This window comes from Vulpes lagopus, chromosome 1, assembly GCF_018345385.1.
Source record: "Vulpes lagopus strain Blue_001 chromosome 1, ASM1834538v1, whole genome shotgun sequence".
NCBI classification, from domain to species: Eukaryota; Metazoa; Chordata; class Mammalia; order Carnivora; family Canidae; genus Vulpes; species Vulpes lagopus.
In genome coordinates this window covers 116,623,160-116,635,529 of record NC_054824.1, presented here as the reverse complement: position 1 = coordinate 116,635,529, position 12,370 = coordinate 116,623,160, and the positions used below count along the sequence as shown (strand labels likewise).

The window sequence follows — 12,370 nt, the reverse complement described above, 5'->3', positions numbered from 1 at the left end:
CTGGATTAAAGGACATGAAGAATTCTAAGGCCTTTGATTTATATAGTATCTTTTAGTAAATTGTAATACATTTACACTTACACCAGCAGTGTATGAGTGAGCCCATTTAATTCTTTAATTTTTAACTTTATATATTTTTGATAATAATTTGGCTTTTCCTGTCTTTTTGAACTTATTTTGCAGCTTTTTGATGAAACACAAGGAAAACCCGCTGTTGCAGTGATAGATAATGGAAGAGGAATGACCTCTAAACAGCTTAACAACTGGGCCGTGTATAGGTTGTCAAAATTCACAAGGCAAGGTGACTTTGAAAGGTTAGAAAACCTTACTCACTTTTTTGATGGGCAACTGGGAATTTTAATAAGGGCTTATAAGAACTCTTAATATTTCTTTAGTTGTACATGGTGTGTTGGAGGTTGACATTATCAGTATATATGTTATCAGCACATATACTTAGATTTTTTACATAATATGTTTATTATCAATAGAGACAGTCAAAACTACATAATACTATGTTCTTCCAATTCTTTTTGCATTTCCTAAGATACGTAGGGATTATCATGATATCTTAAGTACTTTGGAACTTTCCCCCTTTCCTTACTAAAGTTTGATGAGAGCTGTTTGGCTCCTAGAGCAGTAGGATGGTTTTATTTTTTAATTTTTTTTTAAAGATTTTAATTATTTATCCATGAGAGACACAGAGACATAGGCAGAGGGAGAAGCAGGCTCCCTATGGGGAGCCTGATGCAGGACTTGATCCCAGGACCCCAGGATCACGACCTGAGCCAAAGGCAGACACTCAACCCCTGAACCACCCAGGCTCCCAGTAGGATGGTTTTATTTTTTTATTTTATTTTTTAATTCTATTTATTTATTCATGAGAGACAGAGAGGGGGTGGGGGGCAATGGGAGAAACAGGCTGCATGCAGGGAGCCCGATGTGGGACTTGATCCCAGGTCTCCAGGATCACGCCCTGGGCAGGAGGCAGCGCTAAGCAGCTGAGCTAACCGGGCTACCTAGGATGGTATTAAACTAAGCTTTAGAAATCATCTGATGCCACTTGCAAAGTGTCTAAATGAACCACATTTGTTCTCTTGAGCTCTCTGTTGCTTTTCTTTTTCTTCTTTTTTTAAAGATTTTATTTATTTGAGAGAGAAAGTGGGGAGAGAAGCCGAGGGAGAGGGACAAATAGACTGCACTGAGTGCAGAGTCCAATACAGGGCTCAATCCCATGACCCTGAGACCATGACCTGAACTGAAATCTAGAGTTGGGCACTCAACCAACTGAGCCACCCAGGCACCTTTCAGAGCTCTGCTTTATAGAATATTCATAGCTGTTAGGGAATAGAGTCTAGTCAGAAGTTTTGTATCAGAATATGCTTGTAGAAAATACCTGAATGAGGATGCCATAGGGGAAATAAAATATACTGGAAGTTGTGAGGAATATAAAGATTAAGGTCTTTGGGATATTAACTGAATTCCAGTGAGAGCTATTTTTAGCTATGTCATGTACTTCAGGTAACATACTTGGGAAGAATATGTTGGTATTCTTATTAAGCAATATTTGTTTATGTCTTGTTTAGCTCTTTATTATGTTAAAGAGAATCACCCAAATTTAAGGATTAACCTTAACAATCTTAAAAATTAATATAGTTAGCACATATGCCTTCTTGTTTCTGTAATTTCAACACCCACAGAGTTTTTTCTTTTTTTTTTTTTTAAGAGATGGCTTTCTTTCTTTTCTTTCTTTTCTTTTCTTTTCTTTCTTTCTTTCTTTCTTTCTTTCTTTCTTTCTTTCTTTCTTTCTTTCTTTCTTTCTTTCATTTTATTTATTCATGAGAGACAGAGAGAGAGGCAGAGACACAGGCAGAGGCAGAAGCAGGCTCCATGCAGGGAGCCCGATGTGGGACTCGATCCTGGGGCCTCAGGATCACGCCCTGGGCCAAAGGCAAGAGCTAAACTGCTGGGCCACGGGGGCTGCCCACCCACAGAGTTTTTATCGAATTTGTAAAGACATACAATGTCATAGTAAGAGGCACTATAATGAAGAAGGGCTCTGAAATCATTTGGCCTGGTTTGAATCTAGCCTTAATAGTTCTGTGACATTGGTTAAGGTATTTTACTTCTCTGAGTTTCAGTTTACATATCTGTTAAATGTGGATAATACCTCATAAGGTTTTGTGTAAACCACATGAATTCTTACATTGTATGAAATCCTTAGGATACGGTATAGTAAAACATCAGTAAATATATGCTATATAAGCTATTAGTTACTACTCTCTTATTCTTAGCTTCAAACTTCTACAGCCATTCTTTTTCATTATATTCGCAAGTATGTGCCACTTTAAGGATTTATAAAATATCCATAGAGAAGGCAAAGACCACTGTCTTTTAATGCCTTAGGATAGAAGTTAGCATGTAATAGAAATTATCAGGTGGTAGATTGGCAGCTTAGAAAAATGTCATTTAAATGAAATGGAAGATAAAGAAGTACTATTTATAATGTTAATCTTAACCGAATTAATGGGACATGGACTTTGATTTTTCCCTAGGTCTTAGCACAGCCTAAACTTTTAAACTTCAATGTTAGGGAAATTTTAATTTTTGGTAAGAAGCTTGCTGTTGCTTTCGTCCTAGGTTTTTATCCGCTGTTATAGCTATTATATACCCATACTGCCTTTGAGTCTGGTGTCAGTCTTTTGACGTACCCACTCTAATTTCTGTTAATGTCACATGCTCCTCCTCACTCCCCTAGCTTCTACTCCTATGGAAAAAATTACCAGTTGCTTTTCTGATTCCAGTTAAGTTTTTACTGGTACAAAGGTGGATGTCATAGGATACAGGCTATGGAAGAAAAGAAAGGAAAGCCTAAAATTCTAAAACAGCTGAGTCTGCTGACCTGTCTCTTATGTTGTAGAGAAAAACAAACACAAAAAATTTATAAGCATGCCAGTTATGGATTATTGCTGTTAAGATAATATCAGATGATATGTTAGAGCCTGATGGACATCTTTTAAGGTAGATGAGGGTCTCCTTGAGATTGCATTTGAAATGAGGCTTGAATAATTAGGAGAAAACAGCCAAACAAAGATCTGGAGGAAGAGTACCCTAAATAGAAAGAACACCAGGAAAGACAGACTCTGAAATTATGATCAGCTTGTTCTGTTTGAGACAGAGGAAGGAGACAAGTGTGGTATATGAAGGGGAGAATAGGAGGAAATGAAGTGAGAGTTCTAATTTGCCAGTATTCTTTATGATCTCACTCACCTTGCTACTGCCCTTCCTCCCACCCATTTTATATGGAAAAAGTTAAAGCTAACAAGTTGAAAGAGCAATATTAGGAAGCATATGTCCTTCACCAAATTTATTAGTTGTTAATGTTTTGTCACATTTGTTATCGTCTATCTAGATGCACGTACACATTCTCTTCCTAAATCATTTGAAATTATCTTCTTCACAAGGACATTCTCAACCATAATACGACTATCATATCTGAGGAATTTATCCTTGATTCAAAATATAAAATGTCCATAATCAGGTTTTTCCCCTTTTGTCATATCTCTCTGGATTCCTTTATTCTACAATAATTTGTCACATTTGTGTCTTTAACGATACTGGTTTTTGTTGTTGCTGTTGTTGTTTTTGTGGATTTCAGGCTAGTTGCAGAAAGGTCCACAACCTGAATCTGAGTATTTCCTCAGCACTGTTCTTTTCCTCAGCATTTGATAAACATTTCCAAACTTACAGAAAAGTTTAAATTCTTCAGTGAATATCCAGATACTTATAACAACTTTCTGCCATTGACCATTGCTTTCTCATGTTATCTATCCTATTAATCATCAGTTCAGGTTTTTTATTTTTTAAATTCAAAATAAATTACAGATATCTGTAAACTTTCTCTTAATGTTTAAAGTTTTGATACCATTATCTAGAGTCTGTTTTTTGAGGTAAAATTTACAGTGAAATGCTTACATCAGCATAAGCTTATCTTCTTTGAATTTATTTACTTTTTATGGACATGCAATTCATATACCATAAAATTCACCATATTAAAAGGTGTACAGTTCAGAAGTTTTAAGTTTAGTCACAAAGTTATGCAGCCATCACCACTAATTCCAGAACATTTCCATTACTCCAAAAGAAACCCTTACCCATTGTAGTCATTTCTGTGTCCCTTTACCTTCTCCCTCCCTCACTAATCACTAGTATATTTTAAATAGTTGTTGGTTTGATTTTTAGTTTTTGTTTTTGTTTTTTGTTTTTTGTTTTTAGGGATTACAATTAACATCTTACAATGCAGTTTGGATAAATACCAACTTACTTTAAGTAATATGTAAAAACTTTGCTTCTATATGGCTTCATTCCCCTCCCACTCTTTTGTTATTATTTTTATATAAATGACATCTTTATACATTGTAACTACATCAACATAGTTTTATAGTTACTGCTTTATGCACTTTTATCTAAGATAGAAGAATTGTAAAAAGGACAATCTTCAGTAACTATTTTGGGCAGATCTACTAGCAACAGATTCCTTTAGTTTTTGTTTATCTGGGAATGCCTTAACCTGTCCTTCATTTTTGAAGGTTGATAGGTTTTTTCTTTTAACTCTTTGAAGATGTTAGCATATTGCCTTTGGTTCCATGGTTTCTGATAAAGAAATCAGCTGAGTATCCCTTGTATGTGACTAATCTCTCTGATTTCAAGATTCTTTTTGTCTGGCTTTTAATAGTTTTAATTCCAGTCCAAATCTACCTAATAGTTTGATATTGATGTGTCTAGGTTTGGATCTTTTTGAGTTCATTCTACTTGGTGGTTGTTGAACTTTTTGGATTTGTAAATTGTTTTTCATCACATTTGGGGAATTTTTTGGCTCTTATTTCTTCAGATAATCTTTCCTTCTTTGGCTCATGTTACCAATATATCAGTATGCTTGATAGTGTTCTATATGTCTCTGAGGTTCTGTTCATTTTGCTTCATTCTTTTTTCTTTTTGTTCCTCAGACCGAGTCTCTCAATTGACCTCTATTTAAGTTCACTAATTCTCTCTTCTCCCAAATCAGATCTCCTCATGAGCCACTTAACTGAATTTTACCTTTCAGTTATTTTTTCTTTAAATAGCAGAACTTTCATTTGTTTTTTTAAAAAAAGGTAATTTCTATCTCTTGTTCTCTATTGGCTGAAACATTGTTACTGTTCTCATACTTCATTATTTACTTCATGATTTCTGTTCATCAAATGCATTTATTTATTTATTTTTAGATGGCATTTTATTAATTTTTTTTTTAAAGATTCTATTGATTTATTAATGAGAGACACAGAGAGAGAGGCACATGATCAGACACAGGCAGAGGAAGAAGCAGGCTCCATGATCCTCGGTTTCCAGGATCATGCCCTGGGCTGAAGGCAAGCGCTAAACCGCTGAGCCACCCACGGATCCTCATTGAATGCATTTTAAAATAGCTGATTGAAACTTTTGTCTTGTACGTTCAGTTTCTGGGCTTTTTCTCATACAATTTCCGTAGTGCTGTTTTTCCTGTGTATGGGTTGTACTTTAATATTTTTGTCATGGCCCAATGTTTTTGTTGAGAATAAGACTATTTGAATAATAAAGTATGGCAGCTCTAGAAATCAAATTCATCCCTCTCCTCAGGGCTTGTTTGTTGCTTCTGGTTTTTGTTTTTGTTGTTGTTGTTTGTGTAGTTATCTCTCTAATTCTGTAATATCTGTATTATTATTATTTTTTTAAGATTTTAAAAAATTTATTTGAGAGAGAGCATGTATTGAGGGGTGGGGGTGGGGGAAGGAGAAGCAGATTCCCTGTTGAACAGGGAGCCTAATGTGGAGCTTAATCCCAGGACCCTGAGATCATGACCTGAGCTAAATGCAGGCACTTAGCCAACTGAGCCACCTAGGCACTCTTGTAACATCTGTCTTCTTTATCTTGTGTTATCACTGAAATCATTATGTAACTTAGTGGTCAGCTAATAATTGGACATTTCCCTAAATGTCCTGAACCGTTAAGTCTTTCCAGCTTTTGTCAAGGGATTCTATCTGCATATTGGAGTATGTTTTTAATGCTCTTACAGGAACTTCCTGGCCAGGAAGTTTACAACTGTGTCTTAGTCTTTAGTTCTTGCTTGCACAGAACCTCAAAGTCAGCCAGAAATGAGAGATTAGGGCCTTCTGAATGCTTTCTTGAGCATGTATATAGCCCAGTAAATGAGTATGACCTTTTCTAGTCTCTTGAATATGCTGGAGCTTTTAAAAGTCACTATGGACCTCTCATTCTCCATCTTTTCCTTGTAAGTTTTTGGCCAGATTCTTATTTTCTCCTGATTATTTTCATTGCCTTAGTCAGCTGTGATCGTAAACAATTGCCACTGATTGTTTTTGACAAATGACCCAGTGAAAAAGTGGTTCATAATGATTAAGTTCTGAGTTAGGTGAAATAAAGACAAAGCCTACAAGTGGAGGTTCCTAGGGAATTGTCAGACAAATCTAATAATGACAATTGTATGAGGAAGGGGCTTTGGAGGAACTCCAGGGACTCTGGGGTGGCTGGTTTCCACCATCTATTACAAGGCTATCAGTTTTCAAGGCTTCTGTGGGGCTGTGAGAAGAAAATGGGACAGGGCATGTAAAAACACCACAGAGCTCACTGTTCTTACTGAGATTCAGCTGTGTATCTTGAGTAAACACATCTTGGATTGTTCCAAGCCTTGAAAATGTTGATTTTGACAGTGTTTTCAGATGTTCTCATTGCTTTTATCAATGAGCAGTTTTTCATAGATTCATACTCTACCATTATGGAAGTGTTTACTTTGTTAACTGATTTTTGACACATGCATTCACCTGTGTAATCCAAACCTCTATTGACATGTAGAACATTACAAGAATAGAAAAAGTGCTCATCATTACTCAGGCTCTATTATAATCATTGTCTTAGAAGTTAAATTAGATCCCTAGAACGTGTGTTCACTTAATTATTTTATGGAAGAAAGAAGTAACACATTAGGTCTGCTGGGTGGTCTTAATTCAGATGTGTTAGATTAGAGCTACTTTCTGCACTTTCAACTTGCTCAGCAATTACAAGGTTCTCAATTTAGGGAGCTAATTGTTTTGGAAAATAAAAATAGCATGCCACATGGCTCACTTCCCTTGCCATTTTTTAGGCTATAGAAATGGACCCTCGACAGGATTTACCCTAATTTTCCTAAAGAAAAAACTCCTTTGTCTTCAGTATATTTCTGCTAATTAAGATGAACTTTCATTTACTTTGATATTTGTGCTGTTTGAATTCAGAGGGTGAGTATGTAATATTTAGGCATCCTACTTTAATTTGGTTATTTTCATTGTGTCACACAGATTTATTCCAGAAGCTCTAATAGGAATCTGGCTGGCCATTTGTCAGTTATGTTGAAGGTGAATCTTTCTTTATTGTGGGGTTATTCCCTTTGGTAGATTTGAGACCGTGAGATATAAATATACATATGTAGTCACTCTACCCTATTTCCTGGCAACCACTTATATTATTTTTAGTTTCTTTTACTAATTTGATTACCTCTCCTATTCCTTTATTTTTCTTCCAACCCCTTTTGTGATTTGTTTCCTTGCAGATTTTCTCTCTTCTAATGGAATACTCTTACTTCAAAAGATATAGTGTCATTTTACATGTATCAAGAATATGAACGAGGTATTTTTTGAAATTCTTTTGTACTGTGATGTGAATTTATTCCTGAGGGAAGTGATTTTCTAAATTCTCCAGAATATTGCTTCTATAATGCAAAATTTATCTTAAGGTCTTAGATTATTTTCCTCTTTTACTTACCTTTATGAAGGGGTATTTACATAAGCCTTGAATGTGAATATAGGAAACTTTGTGGACTTATTTACAGAAGTCTGGAACCTACTAGAGGTTTGTATTCTCAACCTTTTTTTTTGCCATGATAGAGTTTTTGTTTAGGTTAGGTTTGCATGGATGGTTTGGGTTGAAAGGAGACTTATTTCCTGGTGACTATGTCCATTCCTTCTCAGTGAACAGAATTTCTTAGTTTTGAATCAATTTAAGTATGTGTGTGTTGTTTTATCTCTCAGCTCCTCTCTCTCTAAACTTTTGTATACTTCCCATATATGTTTTAAGATATATTTGGGGGGGCAGCAGGTATTTTCAGCCTCTTTCCTAGTATTGCCATAGTAATTAAAGTCTTAGAACCCATTTACTTTTTCTTAAAGATTTTATTTTTAAGTTACCTCTTCAGCCTACGTGGAGCATGAACTCACAACCTCAAAAGCGAGAGTTGTGTGCTTCTGGTGCTCTGACTCATTTTTTATTTTTCTTAATAGATGTAAGGTTCATAGAATTTGATTAATTACAAGTTTTGGTTTATAACAGTTCATCAGTTCAGGCATTGAATTTTTTAAGGTTTATTTATTGAAAAATTTAACAAGCTGAATAACCAGAATTTACCACCCAAGCCAATGAGTAGCACATTTTCTGTAACTTATATCCTTGTGCTCCCTTATTTTCGTTTTTCTTCCCACCAAAGTTAATCACTATATTGAATTGTTTTTATTTTTTTAGAAAACCTAGTTTTGTTTGTTTTTTGATGCTGCAAAAAACGATAGTCATAATATTTGCAGTTCTATGAGGGACTTGTATTTTCACTTAGTATTAGATTACTAAGAGTTTAACTTTGTGTGGGTTTGTAGTTTATTCTTTTTCATAATCATTAATATTCTTTTGCATATACTTAAATCATATATCCAGTCTCCAGTCAGTGAGCATTTGGATTCTCCTATCACAGTTATTAGCATTATGAGTAGTATACTATTGTCCTATAAGTTATATGATTGTTTGTGCATGTGTGTGTATAACTGTTATGTAGTGCTATATATGTTTGCCAGTCCAAATCTACCTAAGTTCTTAGATACTAGAAGGGAATTTGTGGGTTATGAAGATGAAAGTTTCAATATACAAGGTAATGGCAAATTGTTCTTGTTGTTTTAGAGATTTTCTTCATTTAGAGAGAGAGAATGAACTAGAGGGAGAGAGAGCACAAGCCTGGGACATGCAGGGAGGATCAGGGGGAGAGGGAGAAGCAGACTTCCTGATGAGCAGGGAGCCTGACTCAGGGCTCAATCCTGGGATTCTGGTATCATGTCCTGAGTCAAAGGCAGATGCTTAACCAAATAAGCCACCCAGGCTCCCTGGCAAATTGTTTTCTAGTGTGATTATATTTATTTATTCATACTTCCATCACTTACAAAAGTTTGAGTTTTTTTTTCTTTTTTGAAAGTTTGAGTTTTTAAACTCACTTATGAAGCCATTCGAGTCTATTAAGCTTCTTGCAGGAGGAATTTTTAACTATTGCTTTGATTTCTTTAATAGAATTAATAGGAATATTTAGGCTATTATTTACTTACTTTTGGTAAGTTATATTTTACTCAGTCCATTTCATTAATTTTCAAGTTTATTAGTGTATAGTTATTGGTAATGCTTTCAAAGAAACAATGTTTGCTTCAATAAATTAAAAAAATGTTTTCTGGTTTCAAATTCTTTGATTTCTGCTCTATATCCTTCTTGCTTTGGGTTTATTTTAGCTTTTTTTGTAGTGTCTTGAGTTGTGGAAGTTTAGATAAATCTCAAATAATCTAAGATGAATACTTTCTGCTATAAATTTACTTTTTCTCTTTATTATTATTATTTTTTAAAGATTTTATTTTATTTATTCATGAGAGACACAGAGAGAGAGAGGCAGAGACACAGGCAGAGGGAGAAGCAGGCTCCATGCAGGGAACCCGACATGGGACTCCATCATGGGTCTCCAGGATCACGCCCTGGGCTAAAGGCGGCACTAAACTGGGCCATCAGGGCTCCCCTTATTATTATTTTTTGAGAGAGGGAGGTGGGGGAGGGGCAGAGGAATAGGGAGAGGGAGAATCTTAAACAGGCCCCAAGCCCAGTGTGGAGCCTGATGCAAGGTTTGGTCTCACAGCCCTGAAGTATGACTGGAGCTGGAATTAAGGTCAGATGCTTAACTGACTGAGCCCCTTAACCCAGGTGCCCCTAAAATTTTCTTTTAAGAACTACTTTCACCACATCTCACAAGTTTTGATAATACTATATATTGATTTTCCTAGAGTTTGGTGTATTTTTTATTTCCTTTGCAACTTGTTCTTTGATCTATAGATTGTTTTAGGAATTTTACTCAATTTCCAAGTGTTCTTAACATACTTTCACTTTGTCTTTATGTTGATGTCTAGTTTGATTTTATTATGGTTAAAGAACATACTCTATATATACTCTTTGAAATGTGTCAAGATTTGTTTTGTGCTCCAAAATATCTGTTTTGGGGAATTTTCTGTGTTTCCTAGAAAAGAATATGTATTCTGCTGTAGTTGGGAGGAGTGTTCTGTAAATGTCAGTTTGATTCCATTGGTCGGTGATGTTGTTTAGTTCTTTTCTGGGATGCAGGTGTCACAGCGTTTCATTGCATCTGCATTTTTGGGGTAAATCCCCAGCAGTGCAATTACTGGGTCATAGAGCAGATCTACTTTTAACTCTTTGAGGAACCTCCACACAGTTTTCCAGAGTGGCTGTACCAGTTCACATTCCCACCAACAGTGCAAGAAGATTCCCCTTTCTCCACATCCTCTCCAACATTTGTTGTTTCCTGTCTTGTTAATTTTCCCCATTCTCACTGGTGTGAGGTGGTATCTCATTGTGGTTTTGATTTGTATTTCCCTGATGGCCAGTGATGTGGAGCATTTTATCATATGCTTCTTGGCCATGTCTATGCCTTCCTCTGTGAAGTTTCTGTTCATGTCTTCTGCCCATTTCATGATTGGATTGTTTGTTTCTTTGGTGTTGAGTTTAATAAGTTCTTTATAGATCTTGGATACTAGTCCTTTATCTGAGGGGTCATTTGCAAATATCTTCTCCCATTCTGTAGGTAGTCTTTTAGTTTTGTGGACTGTTTCTTTTGCTGTGCAGAAGCTTTGTATCTTGATGAAGTCCCAATTATTCATTTTTGCTTTTGTTTCCCTTGCCTTCATGTATGTATCTTGCAAGAAGTTACTGTGGTCAAGTTCAAAAAGGGTGTTGCCTGTGTTTTCCTCTAGGATTTTGATGGAATCTTGTCTTACACTTAGATCTTTCATCCATTTTGAGTTTATCTTTGTGTCTGGTGTAAGAGAATGGTCTAGTTCCATTCTTCTTCATGTGGCTGTCCAATTTTCCCAGCACCATTTATTGAAGAGACGGTCTTTTTTCCAGTGGATAGTCTTTCCTGCTTTGTCGAATATTAGTTTATCATAAAGTTGAGGGTCCACTTCTGGATTGTCTGTTCTGTTCCATTGATCTGTGTCTGTTTTTGTGCCAGTACCACACTGTCTTGATGACCACAGCTTTGTAATACAACCTGAAATCTGGCATTGTGATGCCTCCAGCTATGGTTTTCTTTTTTAATATTCCCCTGGCTATTCGGGGTCTTTTCTGATTCTACACAAAGCTTAAGATGATTTGTTCCAACTCTCTAAAGAAGTCCGTTGTATTTTAATAGGAATTGCATTAAATGTGTAAATTGCCCTGGGTAACATTGACATTTTCACAATATTAATTCTTCCAATCTATGAGCATGGAAAATTTTTCCATCTCTTTGTGTCTTCCTCAATTTCTTTCAGAAGCGTTCTGTAGTTTTTAGGGTATAGATCCTTTACCTCTTTGGTTAGGTTTATTCCTAGGTATCTTATGCTTTTGGGTGCAATTGTAAATGGGTGCAATTAATTTACAATTGATTAATCAATCAAGAAATTGATTCCTTAATTTCTCTTTCTTCAGTCCCATTGTTAGTGCATAGAAATGCCACTGATTTCTGGGCATTGATTTTGTATCCTGCCACACTGCTGTATGAGTTCCAGCAATCTTGTGGTGGAGTCTTTTGGGTTTTCTATGTAGAGTATCATGTCATCAGCGAAGAGGGAGAGTTTGACTTCTTCCTTGCCAATTTGAATGCCTTTTATTTCTTTTTGTTGCCTGATTGCTGAGGCTAGGACTTCCAGTACTATGTTGAATAGCAGTGGTGAGAGTGGACATCCCTGTCTTGTTCCTGATCTTAGGGGAAAGGCTCCCAGTGTTTCCCCATTGAGAATGATATATGCTGTGGGTTTTTCATAGATGGCTTTTAAGATGTTGAAGAATATTCCTTCTATCCCTACACTCTGAAGAGTTTTGATCAGGAATGGATGCTGTATTTTGTCAAATGCTTTCTCTGCATCTATTGAGAGGATCATATGGTTCTTGTTTTTTCTCTTGCTGATATGATCAATCACATTGATTGCTTTATGAGTGTTGAACCAGCCTTGCATCC

General features: G+C 35.9%; 1 protein-coding gene across 3 annotated transcripts in view; it reads left to right on the top strand.

The window, feature by feature from the left end:
- Nucleotides 1-12,370, top strand: part of SMCHD1 (structural maintenance of chromosomes flexible hinge domain containing 1) — a 214,730-nt gene that overhangs the window by 14,209 nt on the left and 188,151 nt on the right. For all 3 annotated transcript variants that reach the window (XM_041746908.1, XM_041746916.1, XM_041746923.1), the window contains one exon: nt 184-314. In XM_041746908.1, coding sequence (XP_041602842.1) covers nt 184-314 — 131 coding nt within the window. The remainder of the gene's footprint in view (nt 1-183; nt 315-12,370) is intronic.